This window comes from Dreissena polymorpha, chromosome 9, assembly GCF_020536995.1.
Source record: "Dreissena polymorpha isolate Duluth1 chromosome 9, UMN_Dpol_1.0, whole genome shotgun sequence".
In the NCBI taxonomy this organism is placed as follows: domain Eukaryota; kingdom Metazoa; phylum Mollusca; class Bivalvia; order Myida; family Dreissenidae; genus Dreissena; species Dreissena polymorpha.
In genome coordinates, this window is record NC_068363.1 from 102,818,006 (window position 1) to 102,834,357 (window position 16,352).

The window sequence follows — 16,352 nt, forward strand, 5'->3', positions numbered from 1 at the left end:
ATCATAGCATTCAGTATGACATCACATACAGACAGAGACATATTCCATGTTAAAAAAAAGTTGTATTATTCACTTTACACACTAATGCAAAGCGTATCTTTTGTATTCTGACTATAATTAAAGTGGACCACATATATAAAAAAATTGAGTATGATATCACATAAAAACAGAATCACATATACATGCATAATCAAATGAGACTGATTCTGGGAAAAGTGGGCATAATTCATGTGCGTAAAGTGTCATTTCAGATTAGCCTTTGCTGTCAACACAGGCTAACCAGGGACCACACTTTCCGCTGAATATGGATTTTCATTGAGAAGAGACTTCCTTGAAACGAAAAATTTTATTACAGCAAAAAAAGTCTGCGGACTGCATGAAATAATCTGGGCTGACACTTTCTGCACATGCATGAAACCCATTTTTCCCGGAGAGCTGTTCAATTTAAGTTGATTTCATCTGCCCACGCTGGAGAAAAGAAGAGAAATGTGCTGACCTGCAGTTTTATTTTCTGTATTTCATTCTCCATGTCCCAGACCACGAGGTTGTTATCACAGGAGCCTGAGACCAACATCCCACCTGAAATCACCAACATAGTGCTCAAAGTTGTAGTGATATAGTGCTTAGGGTTGTAGTGACAGTGCTCAGGAATGTAATAACATAGTGCTCATGGTTGTAGTGACATAGTGCTCAGAGATGTAGTGGCATAGTGCTCAGTGTTGTAGTGAAATAGTGCTCAGGATTGTATTGACATAGTGCTCAGGAATGTAATGACATAGTGCCCTAGGTTGTAGTGACATAGTGCTCAGAGTTGTAGTGGAATAGTATTCAGGGTTGTAGTAACATAGTTTTCAGGGTTGTACTGACATAATGTTCAAAAGGACTAGTGTTCACAGTTGTAGTGGCATAGTGCCCTAGGTTGTAGTGACATAGTGCTCTGGGTTGTAATTACATAGTGTTCAGAGTTGTAGTGACACAGTGCTCTGGGTTGTTGTGAGATAGTGCTCAGGGTTGCAGAGACATAGTGCTCAGAGCTGTAGTTACATAGTGCTCTGAGTTGTAGTGACATAGTGCTCAGAGTTGTAGTGACATAGTGCTCTGAGTTGTAGTGACATAGTGCTCTGACTTGTTGTGATATAGTGCTCAGAGTTGTAGTGACATAGTGCTCAGGGTGGCCGTGACATAGTGCTCAGAGTTGTAGTGACATAGTGCTCTGAGTTGTAGTGACATAGTGCTCAGGGTTGCAGTGACATAGTGCTCAGAGTTGTAGTGACATAGTGCTCAGAGTTGTAGTGACAGTGATCAGGGTTGCAGTGACATAGTGCTCGGAGTTGTAGCGACATAGTGCCCAGGGTTGTAGTGACATAGTGCTCTGAGTTGTATTGACATAGTGCTCAGGGTTGCAGTGAGATTGTGCTCAGAGTTGTAGTGGCATAGAGCTCTGAGTTGTAGTGACATAGTGCTCTGAGTTGCAGTGACATAGTGCCAAGAGTTGATGATACATAGTGCTCAGAGTTGCAGTGACATAGTGTTCAAGAGTTGTAGTGAATAGTGCTCAGGGTTGCAGTGACATTGTGCTCAGAGTTGTAATGGCATAGGGCTCTGAGTTGCAGTGACATAGTGCTCAAGAGTTGTAGTGACAAAGTGATCAGAGTTGTAGTGACATAGTGCTCAGAGTTGTAGTGACATTTTACTCACAGTTGTAGTGACATAGTGCTCAGGGTTGCAGTGACATAGTGCTCAGATGTGTAGCGACATAGTGCCCAGGGTTGTAGTGACATAGTGCTCTAAGTTGTAGTGAAATAGTGCTCAGAGTTGTAGATACATAGTGCTCAGAGTTGAAGTGACATAGTGCTCACGTGTTGTAGTGACATATTGCTCAGAGTTGTGGTGACAAAGTGCTCTGAGTTGTAGTGACATAGTGCTCAGAGTTGTAGTGACATAGTGATCTGAGTTGTAGTGACATAGTGCTCAGGGTTGCAGTGACATTGTGCTCAGAGTTGTAGTGACATAGTGCTCTGAGTTGTAGATACATAGTTCTCAGAGTTGTCATGACATAGTGCTCAAGAGTTGTAGTGACATAGTGCTCAGAGTTTCAGTGACATAGTGCTCTGAGTTGTAGTGACATAGTGCTCAGGGTTGCAGTGACATAGTGCTCAGGGTTGCAGTGACATAGGTCTCATAATTGTAGTGACATAGTGCTCAGAGATGTAGTGATGCAGTGCTCAGGGTTGTGGTGACATAGTGCTCAGAGTTGTAGTGGCATAGTGCTCAGAGTTGTAGAAACATAGTGCTCAGAGTTGTAGTGGCATAAGACTCAGAGTTGTAGTGTCAAAGTGCTCAGAGTTGTAGAGACATGTTCTCACGTGTTGTAGTGACATATTGCTCAGAGTTGTAGTGACATAGTGCTCTGAGTTGTAGTGACATAGTGCTCAGAGTTGTAGTGACATAGTGATCTGAGTTGTAGTGACATAGTGCTCAGGGTTGCAGTGACATTGTGCTCAGAGTTGTAGTGACATAGTGCTCTGAGTTGTAGATACATAGTTCTCAGAGTTGTCATGACATAGTGCTCAAGAGTTGTAGTGACATAGTGCTCAGAGTTTCAGTGACATAGTGCTCTGAGTTGTAGTGACATAGTGCTCAGGGTTGCAGTGACATAGTGCTCAGGGTTGCAGTGACATAGGTCTCATAATTGTAGTGACATAGTGCTCAGAGATGTAGTGATACAGTGCTCAGGGTTGTGGTGACATAGTGCTCAGAGTTGTAGTGGCATAGTGCTCAGAGTTGTAGATACATAGTGCTCAGAGTTGTAGCGGCATAAGACTCAGAGTTGTAGTGTCAAAGTGCTCAGAGTTGTAGTGACATAGTGCTCAGAGTTGTAGTGACATAGTGCTCAGAGTTGTAGTGACATAGTGCTCAGAGTTGTAGTGACATAGTGCTCAGGGTTGCAGTGACATCGTGCTCAGGGTTGCAGTGACATTGTGCTCAGAGTTGTAGTGACATAGTGCTCTGAGTTGTAGATACATAGTTCTCAGAGTTGTCATGACATAGTGCTCAAGAGTTGTAGTGACATAGTGCTCAGAGTTTCAGTGACATAGTGCTCTGAGTTGTAGTGACATAGTGCTCAGGGTTGCAGTGACATAGTGCTTAGGGTTGCAGTGACATAGGTCTCATAATTGTAGTGACATAGTGCTCAGAGATGTAGTGATACAGTGCTCAGGGTTGTGGTGACATAGTGCTCAGAGTTGTAGTGGCATAGTGCTCAGAGTTGTAGATACATAGTGCTCAGAGTTGTAGTGGCATAAGACTCAGAGTTGTAGTGTCAAAGTGCTCAGTGTTGTAGAGACATAGTTCTCACGTGTTGTAGTGACATATTGCTCAGAGTTGTAGTGACATAGTGCTCTGAGTTGTAGTGACATAGTGCTCAGAGTTGTAGTGACATAGTGATCTGAGTTGTAGTGACATAGTGCTCAGGGTTGCAGTGACATTGTGCTCAGAGTTGTAGTGACATAGTGCTCTGAGTTGTAGATACATAGTTCTCAGAGTTGTCATGACATAGTGCTCAAGAGTTGTAGTGACATAGTGCTCAGAGTTTCAGTGACATAGTGCTCTGAGTTGTAGTGACATAGTGCTCAGGGTTGCAGTGACATAGTGCTCAGGGTTGCAGTGACATAGGTCTCATAATTGTAGTGACATAGTGCTCAGAGATGTAGTGATACGGTGCTCAGGGTTGTGGTGACATAGTGTTCAGAGTTGTAGTAGCATAGTGCTCAGAGTTGTAGAAACATAGTGCTCAGAGTTGTAGTGGCATAAGACTCAGAGTTGTAGTGTCAAAGTGCTCAGAGTTGTAGAGACATAGTTCTCAAGTGTTGTAGTGACATATTGCTCAGAGTTGTAGTGACATAGTGCTCTGAGTTGTAGTGACATAGTGCTCAGAGTTGTAGTGACATAGTGATCTGAGTTGTAGTGACATAGTGCTCAGGGTTGCAGTGACATTGTGCTCAGAGTTGTAGTGACATAGTGCTCTGAGTTGTAGATACATAGTTCTCAGAGTTGTCATGACATAGTGCTCAAGAGTTGTAGTGACATAGTGCTCAGAGTTTCAGTGACATAGTGCTCTGAGTTGTAGTGACATAGTGCTCAGGGTTGCAGTGACATAGTGCTCAGGGTTGCAGTGACATAGGTCTCATAATTGTAGTGACATAGTGCTCAGAGATGTAGTGATACAGTGCTCAGGGCTGTGGTGACATAGTGCTCAGAGTTGTAGTGGCATAGTGCTCAGAGTTGTAGATACATAGTGCTCAGAGTTGTAGCGGCATAAGACTCAGAGTTGTAGTGTCAAAGTTCTCAGAGTTGTAGTGACATAGTGCTCAGAGTTGTAGTGACATAGTGCTCAGAGTTGTAGTGACATAGTGCTCAGAGTTGTAGTGACATAGTGCTCAGGGTTGCAGTGACATCGTGCTCAGGGTTGCAGTGACATAGTGCTTAGAGTTGTAGTGACATAGTGCTCAGAAATGTAGTGACATAGTGCTCAGGGTTGTAGTGACATAGTGCTCAGAGTTGTAGTGACATAGTGCTCAGAGTTGTTGTGACATAGTGCTCAGAGTTGTAGTGGCATAGTGCTCAGGGTTGCAGTGACATAGTGCTCAGGGTTGTAGTGACATAGTGCTCAGGGTTGCAGTGACAATGCTGAGGGTTGCAGGGACATATTGCTCAGGGTTTTAGTGACGTAGTGCTCAGAGTTGTAGAAACATAGTGCTCAGAGTTATAGATGTATAGTGCTCAGAGTTGTAGTGACACAGTGCTCAGACTTGTAGTGGCATAGTGCTCAGAGCTTTAGTGACATAGTGCTCAGAGTTGTAGTGACATAGTGCTCAGGGTTGCAGTGACATAGTGCTCAGGGTTGCAGTGACATAGTGCTCAGAGTTGTAGTGACATAGTGCTCAGAGTTGTAGTGACATAGTGCTCATAGTTGTAGTGACATATTGCTCAGAGTTGTAGTAACATAGTGCTCAAGAGTTGTAGTGACATAGTGCTCAGAGTTGTAGCAACATAGTGCCCAGGGTAGTAGTAACATAGAGCTCAAGAGTTGTAGTGACATAGTGCTCAGGGTTGCACTGACATAGTGATCAGGGTTGCAGTGACATGGTGCTCAGAGTTGTAGTGACATAGTGCTAAAGAGTTGTAGTAGCATAGTGCTCAGAGTTGTAGTGACATAGTGCACAGAGTTGTAGCAACATAGTGCCCAGGGTAGTAGTGACATAGAGCTCAAGAGTTGTAGTGACATAGTGCTCGGGGTTGTAGTGACATAGTGATCAGAGTTGAAGTGACATAGTGCTCAGAGTTGTAGCGACATAGTGCCCAGGGTTGAAGTGACATAGTGCTCAAGAGTTGTGGTGATATAGTGCTCAGGAGTTGTAGTGACATAGATCTCAAGAGTTGTAGTGACATAGAGATCAAGAGTTGTAGTGACATAGTGATCAGGGTTGTAGTGACATAGTTCTCAAGAGTTGTAGTGACATAGTACTCAGGGTTGTAGCGACATAGTGCCCAGGGTTAACGTGACATAGAGCTCAAGAGTTGTAGTGACATAGTGCTCAGAGTTGTAGTGACATAGTGCTCAGTGTTGCAGTGACATAGTGCTCAGGGTTGTAAAGACATTGTGCATTGGGTTGTAGCAATGCAGTTTAAAAGGGTTTGCAAAGCAAGTAAATCATAGTTGATTAAATCTACAGCAGTTTATGTTTCTATTCTGTGCCAAAATCTATTTACTCATAAAAGTTTCTATCACATTTCAGCTACAATCCATTTAAGTCCCTACGACATGTGACCTACCATCAGGACTGAATTTACAGCAGGTGATGGACCCCTCATGAGCAGCGCTAAGTCTCACGGGTCCCTTGGAGCGGTATGTGCCTGTCGCGATGTCCCAGATACACATGTTCTTGTCCCAGGCACCAGTGGCAAACCTGCGCTCATCCTTTGTCATGTCGCAACACGATACAATGTTAATGTGGCCCCTGGAATATAGATGGGAAATTCTTAGTTTAGGTGAAACTTGCGAGATACCCTTTTAAAATCTTTTAAAAACTGAATTTGCAATAAATTTCTTCTGATATTACCCTGAGAATCTGCACGGGCTAATCAGGGCAACACTTTCGGCTAAAATTTTTTTATAAAAGAAGTCTCAGCAAAAAGTGTTGTCCCTATGAGTATCTTATACAGCCAGTAAATTGACATCATTTTGTTTAAGTTGATGACATCATTTGATGTTTTTCAGACATGTTTTTTGCTTATTTTAACTTAAATAGAGGACAAAAAAATATTACGGATAGTAAAAGATTGCGGTAAGTGTTGCAAACAAAAAGTTTATTGGCTTGGCCTTAACACTAACCCTACCTAGAAATGCCTTACAAGCCATCCATAGCAGATTAGAAGTTTATTTGACATTCATAGATGTGAAATATTTATTCGGCAGATTCATAGCAGATTAGAAATTTATTTGACATTCATACATTTGAAAAATAATTCAGAAGAGGTTAATCACTTTTGCCCCAAAGCTGTTATACATTTCATACAATGACACCCAACAAATACGAGACATTAAAATCTACCGTAATTACTCTATGTTTTCGGACACTTAAAAATAATTAAATTTGTTCGTGTCCGAAAACTTAGATACGAAAAAAAATCACAAAATACAGGTGTCCGAAAACTTAGAGTCGAAAATTGAAGTGTCCGAAAATAGAGTAAATTGTATCAATGACTACCGTTAATAGCACGCGCTTGTAAAATACCATGCCGTATAGTATAAATTACAGTTATATATGTGTGCACTGCATTTTAAATAATTTTAAATGGTTAATTTATTTGACAGAAAAATACTACAAGGTTGTACTTTGACCAACGAGTTCAACGATGAGCATGTGATGTACCGATACTCGCTAGTACGAACCTGTAATTAACGCAATAAAAAAGCAAACTATGAATTCTTTGTTTTTTCATTTCCAATATTTCTTGTCTAACACCTTCAATTGTTCGTAAAACTTGCAATAGGGTGCACCAAACTTTGAAGCGTTTAGTATTTGTCACAGTTATTTTACTGAGAATGGGTAGTACCATTGCGGTAGATAATTGAACTGCTAATTGGCCCTATCCCTGGTAATTGTCATAACGCTTATGCTATTGGGCGAAACCATTGTTTAAGACCGGTTTACAACGTTATTTACCCTATAACGCAAATGTAATGGTCCGTTGCCCTCAGGCATGCAATTGCAATGTTTTATGATGTTAATCCGGTTGTAAAACCCCATGATCGAAGTGTCATTAGATATCGAAAACAGGACCGAAATTTGGTAAAATAGCGCTGTATTGCTAAAAACAGGGGTGTCCGAAAACTTCGAGTGTCCGAAAACATAGAGTTATTACGGTACTTTTATTTTATGACTATGGTCAATTTATCAATTTAAGTCTTCATTAAAATATACATTAAAAAAAATCCTTTCAACTAACCAAACTTTTTTCAGGCATGAAACCAGAGACAAACCTTTCTTTGTTCAAGCCTTCAAAAAGTATTCTCAGTTCATTCAGTTCAAGTTAATTACTTTTGCCCAGTATAAACACAGCCGTTAATAACTGGAGCGACCACTTTTTTAAGATGCATTCATAAACAAGCCAATCATACTTCAGAGATGATGCTAAGAACAAGAAGTCCATAAATACATAAAAAAATCTACCAGGTGAGTAGGTTTTTGAACATATTTCACATTAGTTAAAAAATTTGGCAATGCGATTGGGCAATAGACAGTCCTGATAAACATAGGCGCACATACTCGAGTGTGATTGTGACCTTCCTAGTTTTCAGGTCAAAGAACATGGTCCTCCTGTCCATGGACGTGGTGATCACCTTGTCATCATCTGGTGCAAACATGACACTCGTGATTGAACTGCTGTGGAGATCTGAAGGCATTTCCACAAATAAGTCTATTAATAGATTTTACTAGATAGCTGACCAATGCATGTAGCAGATGTCAATCTTTGATTTAACTCTCAAGAAGCAATATTTTACCTCTTTAAATAATATCGCATTTTTCACAATAGCAATTGACGAGACCAGTTGTGTGAACAGACATAACAACAGCTACCACATACAACATGAGATACTCACAGACAAAATATGGGAGCCGTGAAGTGTTTCTTAAGATTATAATGTATTCAAAAATAAAAGAATAGTCTGTAAGGCTTGAAAATTCACATAACAACATTTGAAGAAATGCATAAATACTTGCTTTAATGTAATAAGACCTGTAACTATAAGTGGTAAAAATGCATACACAAAGCTTAAAGAAGGTAGAATTAAGTAGATGTGTTGTGCCTTAATAGAAATGATCAAGTATTACATATATAATAAGAATCCCCATGATTTCCTCTATTTCAAGTACATGGTTTATCCCAAAATTATCACATAATTTATCAAATGACCTTTTGATTGATATGTATTTATGTTAAAATTACAAATAAAGTTTTATATATGTCTAGTTAAAGTTTAAACTGTGCTTTAACACATCATGCAATACTAACCCTCGATGCTATGTATGACTTGTCCTGTGTGTGTGTCCCACACTTTCAGGCAGTTATCAAGATCTGAACCTGAGGCCACAAGCCGTCCATTGTTTGACACCCTACAACACAGCACCATGCCAGCGTGGATACCCGACCACTGAAAGCAGATCACAGAAAATCAATGTGTGTGCAAACGATGAGTCTACAATAAATCCAACAAAATGAAATACATAGATCTTGTTTGCTGATTTTGTGTGCAAATAGACAAGTATTTGCAATATGTCCAGGTATTAACACCATAGTCTGTGTATGCAGTCACATATTATCCAATATTCACCAAAAATAAAAGGAGGCCTATCTTACATTTGATGAAATGCAATTTTCTATCAGAGGCATCTAACTTATTTATTCTGACTATGCACAAAACTTAACCATTGCAGAGATAAAATCATTTTAAGTTTATTTATTTGATGCATTTGGGTTTTCTTACATGCATTTTGCCAGTTTCAGCATCATAGCAGTGAACTGCCTTGTCAAGACTGCTGGTTACGAACCTGAAAAGCACACTGGATAGTACACACATGTCAATGCAAATTTAAGTTTTAACAAGAAACAAGGCAACTAAATTAATTACCGGTAGTTTTCAACACTAAGGTTATTAATTGAGCCTTGTTCTAAGAAAACTGGGCTTAATGCATGTGCGTAAAGTGTCATCCCAGAATAGTCTGCACAGGCTAATCAGGGACGACACTTTGCGCCTAATCTTGATTTTTGGTAAGGAAGGACTTCCTTGAAACTAAAATTACCATAAAAGCGGAAAGTGTTGTCCCTAAATCTGGGAAGTTACTTTACGCACATGCATTAAGCCCAGTTTTCTCAGAACGCGGCTCAATTTGTTCCAAATAGTTGTGTACTTGCAAGCTATGTTTGCATGTAAGCTCCAAACACAAACAACTTCAGGACAATATTTCCATATTAACTCAACCTATATAGCCTTTTTTCTATTTTTAGAAACTGTGATCTTGACCCTTCTGGTCCCACATGTCATCATAAGCTAGGTTTAAATTAAAGCTACCTTTACAAACATTTTCAACCAAATATCTCAATTCATGTTCAAGTTAATATGCAGTATTCATTATTATATTTTTAGTACTAGTGACCTTTACCTTAATCCAACTGGCCCATAAGAACTTGTAAGCTAGGTCCTCATGTCAGCTACCTTCACACACAGTTCACAACAATATCCCCATCCAAACTAAATTTATTGAGCATCAACTGTTTTTATTTTGAGCAACAGAGGCCATGACCAAACATGCCCCACATACAATACCACACGTCCTGTCAGAATAAGCTTTGGATATCAAAAATTTGGTCCAAAATTATTGACCAGACATAACCTGTCTGACATAGCAGGATGGTCACTAACCGCTGGATGACCATAGCTCAATGAAATAACCAGGATTTTCTATGTGTTTGAACTTTGATTAATAATGAAAAATATTATACAATTCTTTCACAAATTGTACACAATTAAAAATTGTTGCTCAATAGATCTATCCGGGAAAAGCATGAGTTTAGAAAAACCCACTAATCAGCCCGGTACAAACAACGCTGGTTCATTAAATCAACCAATGATAGCTTACTTTCAATTATAACGGTTGATACAGTGTGTGATTTTGAAAGGATTATAAATGTGTCATGTTTATTTGTACCAGCAGATTAGTGGGTTTTTCCAAAAAGTTGCTTTTTCCGGGATACATATATTGAAGACACTCAATTCCACCCAAAAGTAAATGGATCTGACTGCATAATTATTCTGGTCACAGACTCTCTGCATGTTTCAAAGAAGTTGTGAAACTAAGATTGCATAACATAACTATGTCTTATTAAAGCAATATTTAACTATTTATATTAAATGAAATCATTAAAAATTTACAAATATCTAACTGCTTGACAATCACTGTGCCTTGAAATTATACAAATGTATTTTAATTCTGCATGTAAAGTATGCCAAAAAGCATATAAAACAAAGTAACATAAAACACATACCTGGATCTGTCGGGGGTTCCTCGAGCCTCTGATATAGTTTCCTTGTGCTTAGTTTTGTAGGTCTTTATACAAAGACCATCATCTGCATTGAAGCATTTCACTGTTTTATCTTCAGAGCAAGTCAAAATTTTCTGGTCATTGTCATAAAACTCACAGCTGTTAACACTGGCACTGTGGGCCTTGATCACTTTAATTCGAACCTGAAAAATAAACTAGTGTTAATGTTAATCTATAAGACTTTTTTAACAGATTAATATAAAAATTATTACAAAAGCATGTGCTTTCCTATCAAATGTGTAACTGCACAGATTTAAAGGAAATAAATGAAATAATCAGGGTTGCTAGGGTACAGAGGAGGCGTTTTATTACTAGTTATATCTTTTTAAATGCCACTCACTTTCCAGCCATATAAGCAAGACAGTTACTGGTGTTTAATTCATATAAATATTTGCTTTATATCTCGACATTACTCTCTGCAATTTTTTTTAGCAGAATGACCTAATTACAGCTCAATTAAAGGGGCCTTTTAACGTTTTGGTAAATTGACAAACTTAAAAAAATTGCTTCAGATTTGCAAATAAATCACTTGTTTACTGATACAGCTGGACATTGAGCGCCATTTACAAATTAAACAAAAGTAATAAAGGGTTAAAACATTGAAAAATAATTGTTTCTGCATGGTCATCGCCATCTTGACTATCACTCCCTCTGATTACTCCCTCTACGGTGCCTTCCAAAAATTAAAGATAATAATCTGATATGTAAATTATTTTGCCATAAATCAAAATGTTTCTTTTTATACCGGTAATGTCTGACAAAGTCATATTAGTTTTATACAACCTATTTGCTTAGTTCTAACTCTTAAGTGGTCAATTATACAGCAAAAGAGGCTAAATTTTAAGATTAAAAAATCAATTGTCAACAGTATTTCAGTAATAACATTTGAGTCAATAAATTCCATAACTCAGAGCAATATTTGCTTACTCGAATTTTTCTACTATATCACATAGTCTTAATCAGCGATTTGCTGGTCAGTTGAACGAGTCAGTGTGACGTAAGATGGCCACATGACACAAGGAGAGAATTGTACACAGGCAGAAGTTCCAGCCCCTCTTCCTGGTTTAGCAACGGTCTTCGTTGCCTATAATGTTTATTGCCTCCTTGACCTGACCGTGTACAATTTTTTCCTCGTGTCACGTGACCATCTTACGTCACGTGACTCGTTCAACTGACCAGCACATCGCTGATGAAGACTATGTGATATAGTTGAAATATTCAAGTAAGCAAATATTGCTCTGAGATATGGAATTTATTGACTCAAATGATGAATCCAGCGCAAGAGAACAACCTTCATAGTTCGTGGGCTCCACGCAAGACTATCGTAACTCACTTTTTGAAAATTTTACAGGAGAAGCAAAAACAATTTATTTTTCTTAATACTTTTGTTAAAGACAGGAGTTCCTGATTGTGAGTACAAAATAACAATCTATTACATATGGAATAGTAAAATCAAAATTAACTTTCATCATATTTTATATTTTGAACTTTGTTTGCGTAACAATACTTTTGCAGGGAAAATGCTAACTTTTTGGGTGGATTTTCCACAAAAAAGTGTGGTAACTTGAGTTACGATACTTTTCCGTGCAAAATACCATACAAATGTAAGGAATGTTTAGTTGCAAAACTATCGTATTTTTTGTTGTAAAAGTTTTCAGCTGCTAAGAATTAAACAGATTTGTCTGCTTTAATTTTGGCAACTTATATAATCATTTCTAATTGCCAGACTAACAAAGTTACTTAAGTTCAGGAAAATCTAAACAGAAACTGTTAATATTTTGACACTTATATTAAATAACTCTTGAACAGTATGAAACATTTATTCCAACAATATTGATTGTTTTCAACATTGTTTTTAACTAAAAAATTGACACAAATCAAGAAATAATGGAAATTTTTTGGAAATGTATCAGTAATTAAATGTTCAGCTCTCTTTTAGTTGGTGTTGTTCTAAAATACTTGTAATGGTATTAATTTATTTTGCATACGTATCTCTAAAAGATATTTATCTTTATATATTCACAGAAATCTTAAACAAAAATGGGATGTATTTTAAAATATATAGTGATAATGATTTAAACTAAAATCCAGAATCATTATTCAATAATGTACAATATTGTCAAGGCTATTTACATAATTATTTGATGGTTAAAATGATAATGCTTTGATGATGCCTATAATCTGACTAATATTTTAGAATGATATGGAAAAAATATCCTTTTGAAATCCTTTTAAGTAAAAATTTATTCCCATGCTATTCACCCACTTACGATTATAGTTTACAAACATCAACAGTACTGCACTATTTCCAGTATGAAACAAGGGCTGTTTGTAAAACATGCATGCCCCCAATATGGGCTGTCCGTTGTAGTGGCAGCCATTGTGTGAATACATTTTTTGTCACTGTGACCTTGACCTTTGACCTAGTGACCTGAAAATCAATAGGGGTCATCTGCGAGTCACAATCAATGTACCTAGGAAGTGTCATGATCCTAGGCAAAAGCGTTCTTGAGTTATCATCTGAAAATCATTTTACTATTTCGGGTCACCGTGACCTTGACCTTTGACCTTGTGACCTCCAAATCAATAGGGGTCATCTGCGAGTCATGATCAATCTACCTGTGAAGTTTCATGATCCTAGGCATATGCGTTCTTGAGTTATCATCCGAAAACCATTTTACTATTTCGGGTCACCGTGACCTTGACCTTTGACCTAGTGACCTCAAAATCTATAGGGGTCATCTGCGAGTCATAATCAATCTACCCATGAAGTTTCATGATCCTAGGCGTATGCATTCTTGAGTTATCATCCGGAAACCATTTTACTATTTCGAGTCACCGTGACCTTGACCTTTGACCTAGTGACCTCAAAATCAATAGGGGTCTTCTGCGAGTCATGATCAATGTACCTATGAAGTTTCATGATCCTAGGCCCAAGCGTTCTTGAGTTATCGTCTGACAACCACCTGGTGGACGGACCGACTGACAGACAGACCGACATGAGCAAAGCAATATACTCCCTCTTCTTCGAAGGGGGGCATAAAAACAATCTTACATTTCTTATTGTTATAACTTGCTTACAAGTTTCGTTATAAATTTTGATAGATTGGAACTAGTGAAATCCGAAGTGAAAGCTTTATAATAAATAACAAGAGACTGTAATTTAATCAATTACAAATATCAAAATTATAAAATTGCCAGTTTACACCTGTATATGAAGAGACTGTTACACTACTCATGAGGCAGAAGTAGAAAAAATCAATGGTGCACCCTTTCAAGAAGGTTGTCTGCACAAAGACCTTATGATGTCTCTAATTTTTATAGGAATCAAATCATCTGTCAATAAGAATATTGTGCTGGGTCTTGGTATGTCTCTATATTGTGTAAAGGCACATAGATTTACAGTCTATTCCCCACCGTCATAACACAACTGATACTTTAATTGATTTGGATAACTGATGTCCATTTTATGGTTTTAAAATAAAATCAATCTACCTTTTCTCGCTCTGTTGTGCCATTGAAATACAAATGTATTCTATAAACATGCCTTACAGTCATAGAAGATATCTAAGAAAGTCTATTAAACTTTACTATTCCGTAGACAACATGCCACACCATTTCCTAGACTATCAAACTATTTTGTTTTCTTGTCTCACCATTCCTTAGACTACTGATCTCAACCTGACTATTCCCTAAAAAAATGACTTCAACATCACTATTCCCTCGACAAGCTGCCTCACTATTTCCTACATAACTGACCTCAAATTCACTATTCCCTAGACAACTGACCTCAACTTCACTATTCCCTCGACAACTGACCTCAACTTTACTATTCCCTAGACAACTGACCTCAACTTAACTATTCCCTCGACAACTTACCTCAACTTTACTATTCCCTAGACAACTGACCTCAACTTCACTATTTTATACACTAGTTGCCTCACTTTCGCGACACTTTTGACCTCAACTTCATTATTCCATAGACAACTGACCTCAACTTCACTATTCCCCATACAACTTACCTCAACTTCACTATTCTATAGACAATTGACCTCAACTTCACTATTACATTATAGACAACTGACCTCAACTTCACTATTCCCTATACCTGACCACAACGCCACTATTCCCTACACAACTGACCTTAACTTTAATATTCCCTATTTAACTGACCTAAAACTTCACTGTTCCCTAGACAACTGCATGACCTCAACTTCACTATTCCATAGACAACTGACCTCAACTTCACTATTCCCTAGACAACTGACCTTAACTTTACTATTCCCTAGACAACTGACCTCAACTTAACTATTCCCTATTTAACTGACCTAAAACTTCACTGTTCCCTAGACAAATGACCTCAACTTCACTATTCCCTAGACAACTGACCTCAACTTCACTATTCCCTATACAACTGACCTTAACTTTACTATTCCAGACAACTGACCTCAACTTCACCATTCTAAAAACTAGTTGCCTCATTTTCGCTTAACTTTTGACCTCAACTCCACTATTCTGTAGACAATTTGCCTTATCATTCCATTGACTATCAACCTTAACTTCACTATTGTTTTAAATAGCGACCTAAATATTCCTTATTCTAATGACCTCAACTTCACTATTCCCTAGACTTCTTGCCTTACCATTCCCTAGGCTACCAACCTAAACTTAACTATTATTGTCCCTATCTACATGTACCTAAATTTTCCCTATTACCAACTTCTATTTCTTTATGCATCAAACTACCTAAATTTTAGAAAAAAGAAAACGCGTTTGTCTAAGTTTTCTAGGACTGAATCCTAAATTAATGAATGTAAGTATGTTTCTTCAAGGCCCTATATTTCACCGAAACACCTGAAATGTTTGGTACAAAGTAACATGGATTTTGTGTCAAACAAAGATTGCGGGTATATTCACCCTCGCTGATATCATAGTTATAGCTTTGTAAATGGCAACTGTTAATGGCGCTCGATTGGTCATTGTCGGCTCGGGTACTACTTACATGCACCGCGGGTACACTTAAGTATACTTACATGTACCCCAGGTACGGTAAATATACTAAGACGTACCCGGGAATTTTAACGCTAAATCGGTCGTTGTCGACTATATTTTTTAAATTAATTATGTTCATATGTATGTCAATTTTCTGTCAAATTGCCTCTTTATTATCAAGACTCCTAATCAAAAAAATATGTTTATGCAGATATTTTTTAATTAGTTTGATTCGTAATTATGGTAATCGATAGGGCGTTTTACCACATCGGATTTTGGGCGGGAATAAAACTTGGGTACAGTCTAATATCGACCGGGTACGTTTTAGTATATTTACCGTACCCAGGGTACATGTATGTATACTTACATGCACCCGGGGTACATGTAAGTAGTACCCTAGCCGACAATGACCAATCGAGCGTTTATGGCATGAAAATCAAGAAAGAAAGAAAACAAAATGTGTACTCTGTAAATCAATAAAGCTTTTGGGCCCACAAGGGACAATTGATTAATCTTAAGTCTGATAGTCCAGTTAATTCACGATAACCTTCCATACATTTTCAGTACTATTATGCATTTGGTTTACACATCAGGCACCTTTTGTCAGAAATCACATTACATGTTGATTTCAATCTAGAAAAGTGATAATTTTCAATGTAAAAGGCTTAGATAGAATAATTACATGATTCACC

The 16,352-nt window shown here is 37.9% G+C and overlaps 1 protein-coding gene across 2 annotated transcripts in view; it reads right to left on the reverse strand.

The window, feature by feature from the left end:
• The window catches only part of LOC127844550 (WD repeat-containing protein 88-like), a 32,378-nt gene that overhangs the window by 3,434 nt on the left and 12,592 nt on the right, over positions 1 to 16,352 (reverse strand). For both annotated transcript variants that reach the window (XM_052374901.1, XM_052374900.1), the window contains exons 2-7: positions 10,612 to 10,811; positions 9,053 to 9,116; positions 8,581 to 8,719; positions 7,833 to 7,959; positions 5,836 to 6,020; positions 497 to 579 (exon numbers count right to left, since the gene is read on the reverse strand). In XM_052374901.1, coding sequence (XP_052230861.1) covers positions 497 to 579; positions 5,836 to 6,020; positions 7,833 to 7,959; positions 8,581 to 8,719; positions 9,053 to 9,116; positions 10,612 to 10,811 — 798 coding nt within the window. The remainder of the gene's footprint in view (positions 1 to 496; positions 580 to 5,835; positions 6,021 to 7,832; positions 7,960 to 8,580; positions 8,720 to 9,052; positions 9,117 to 10,611; positions 10,812 to 16,352) is intronic.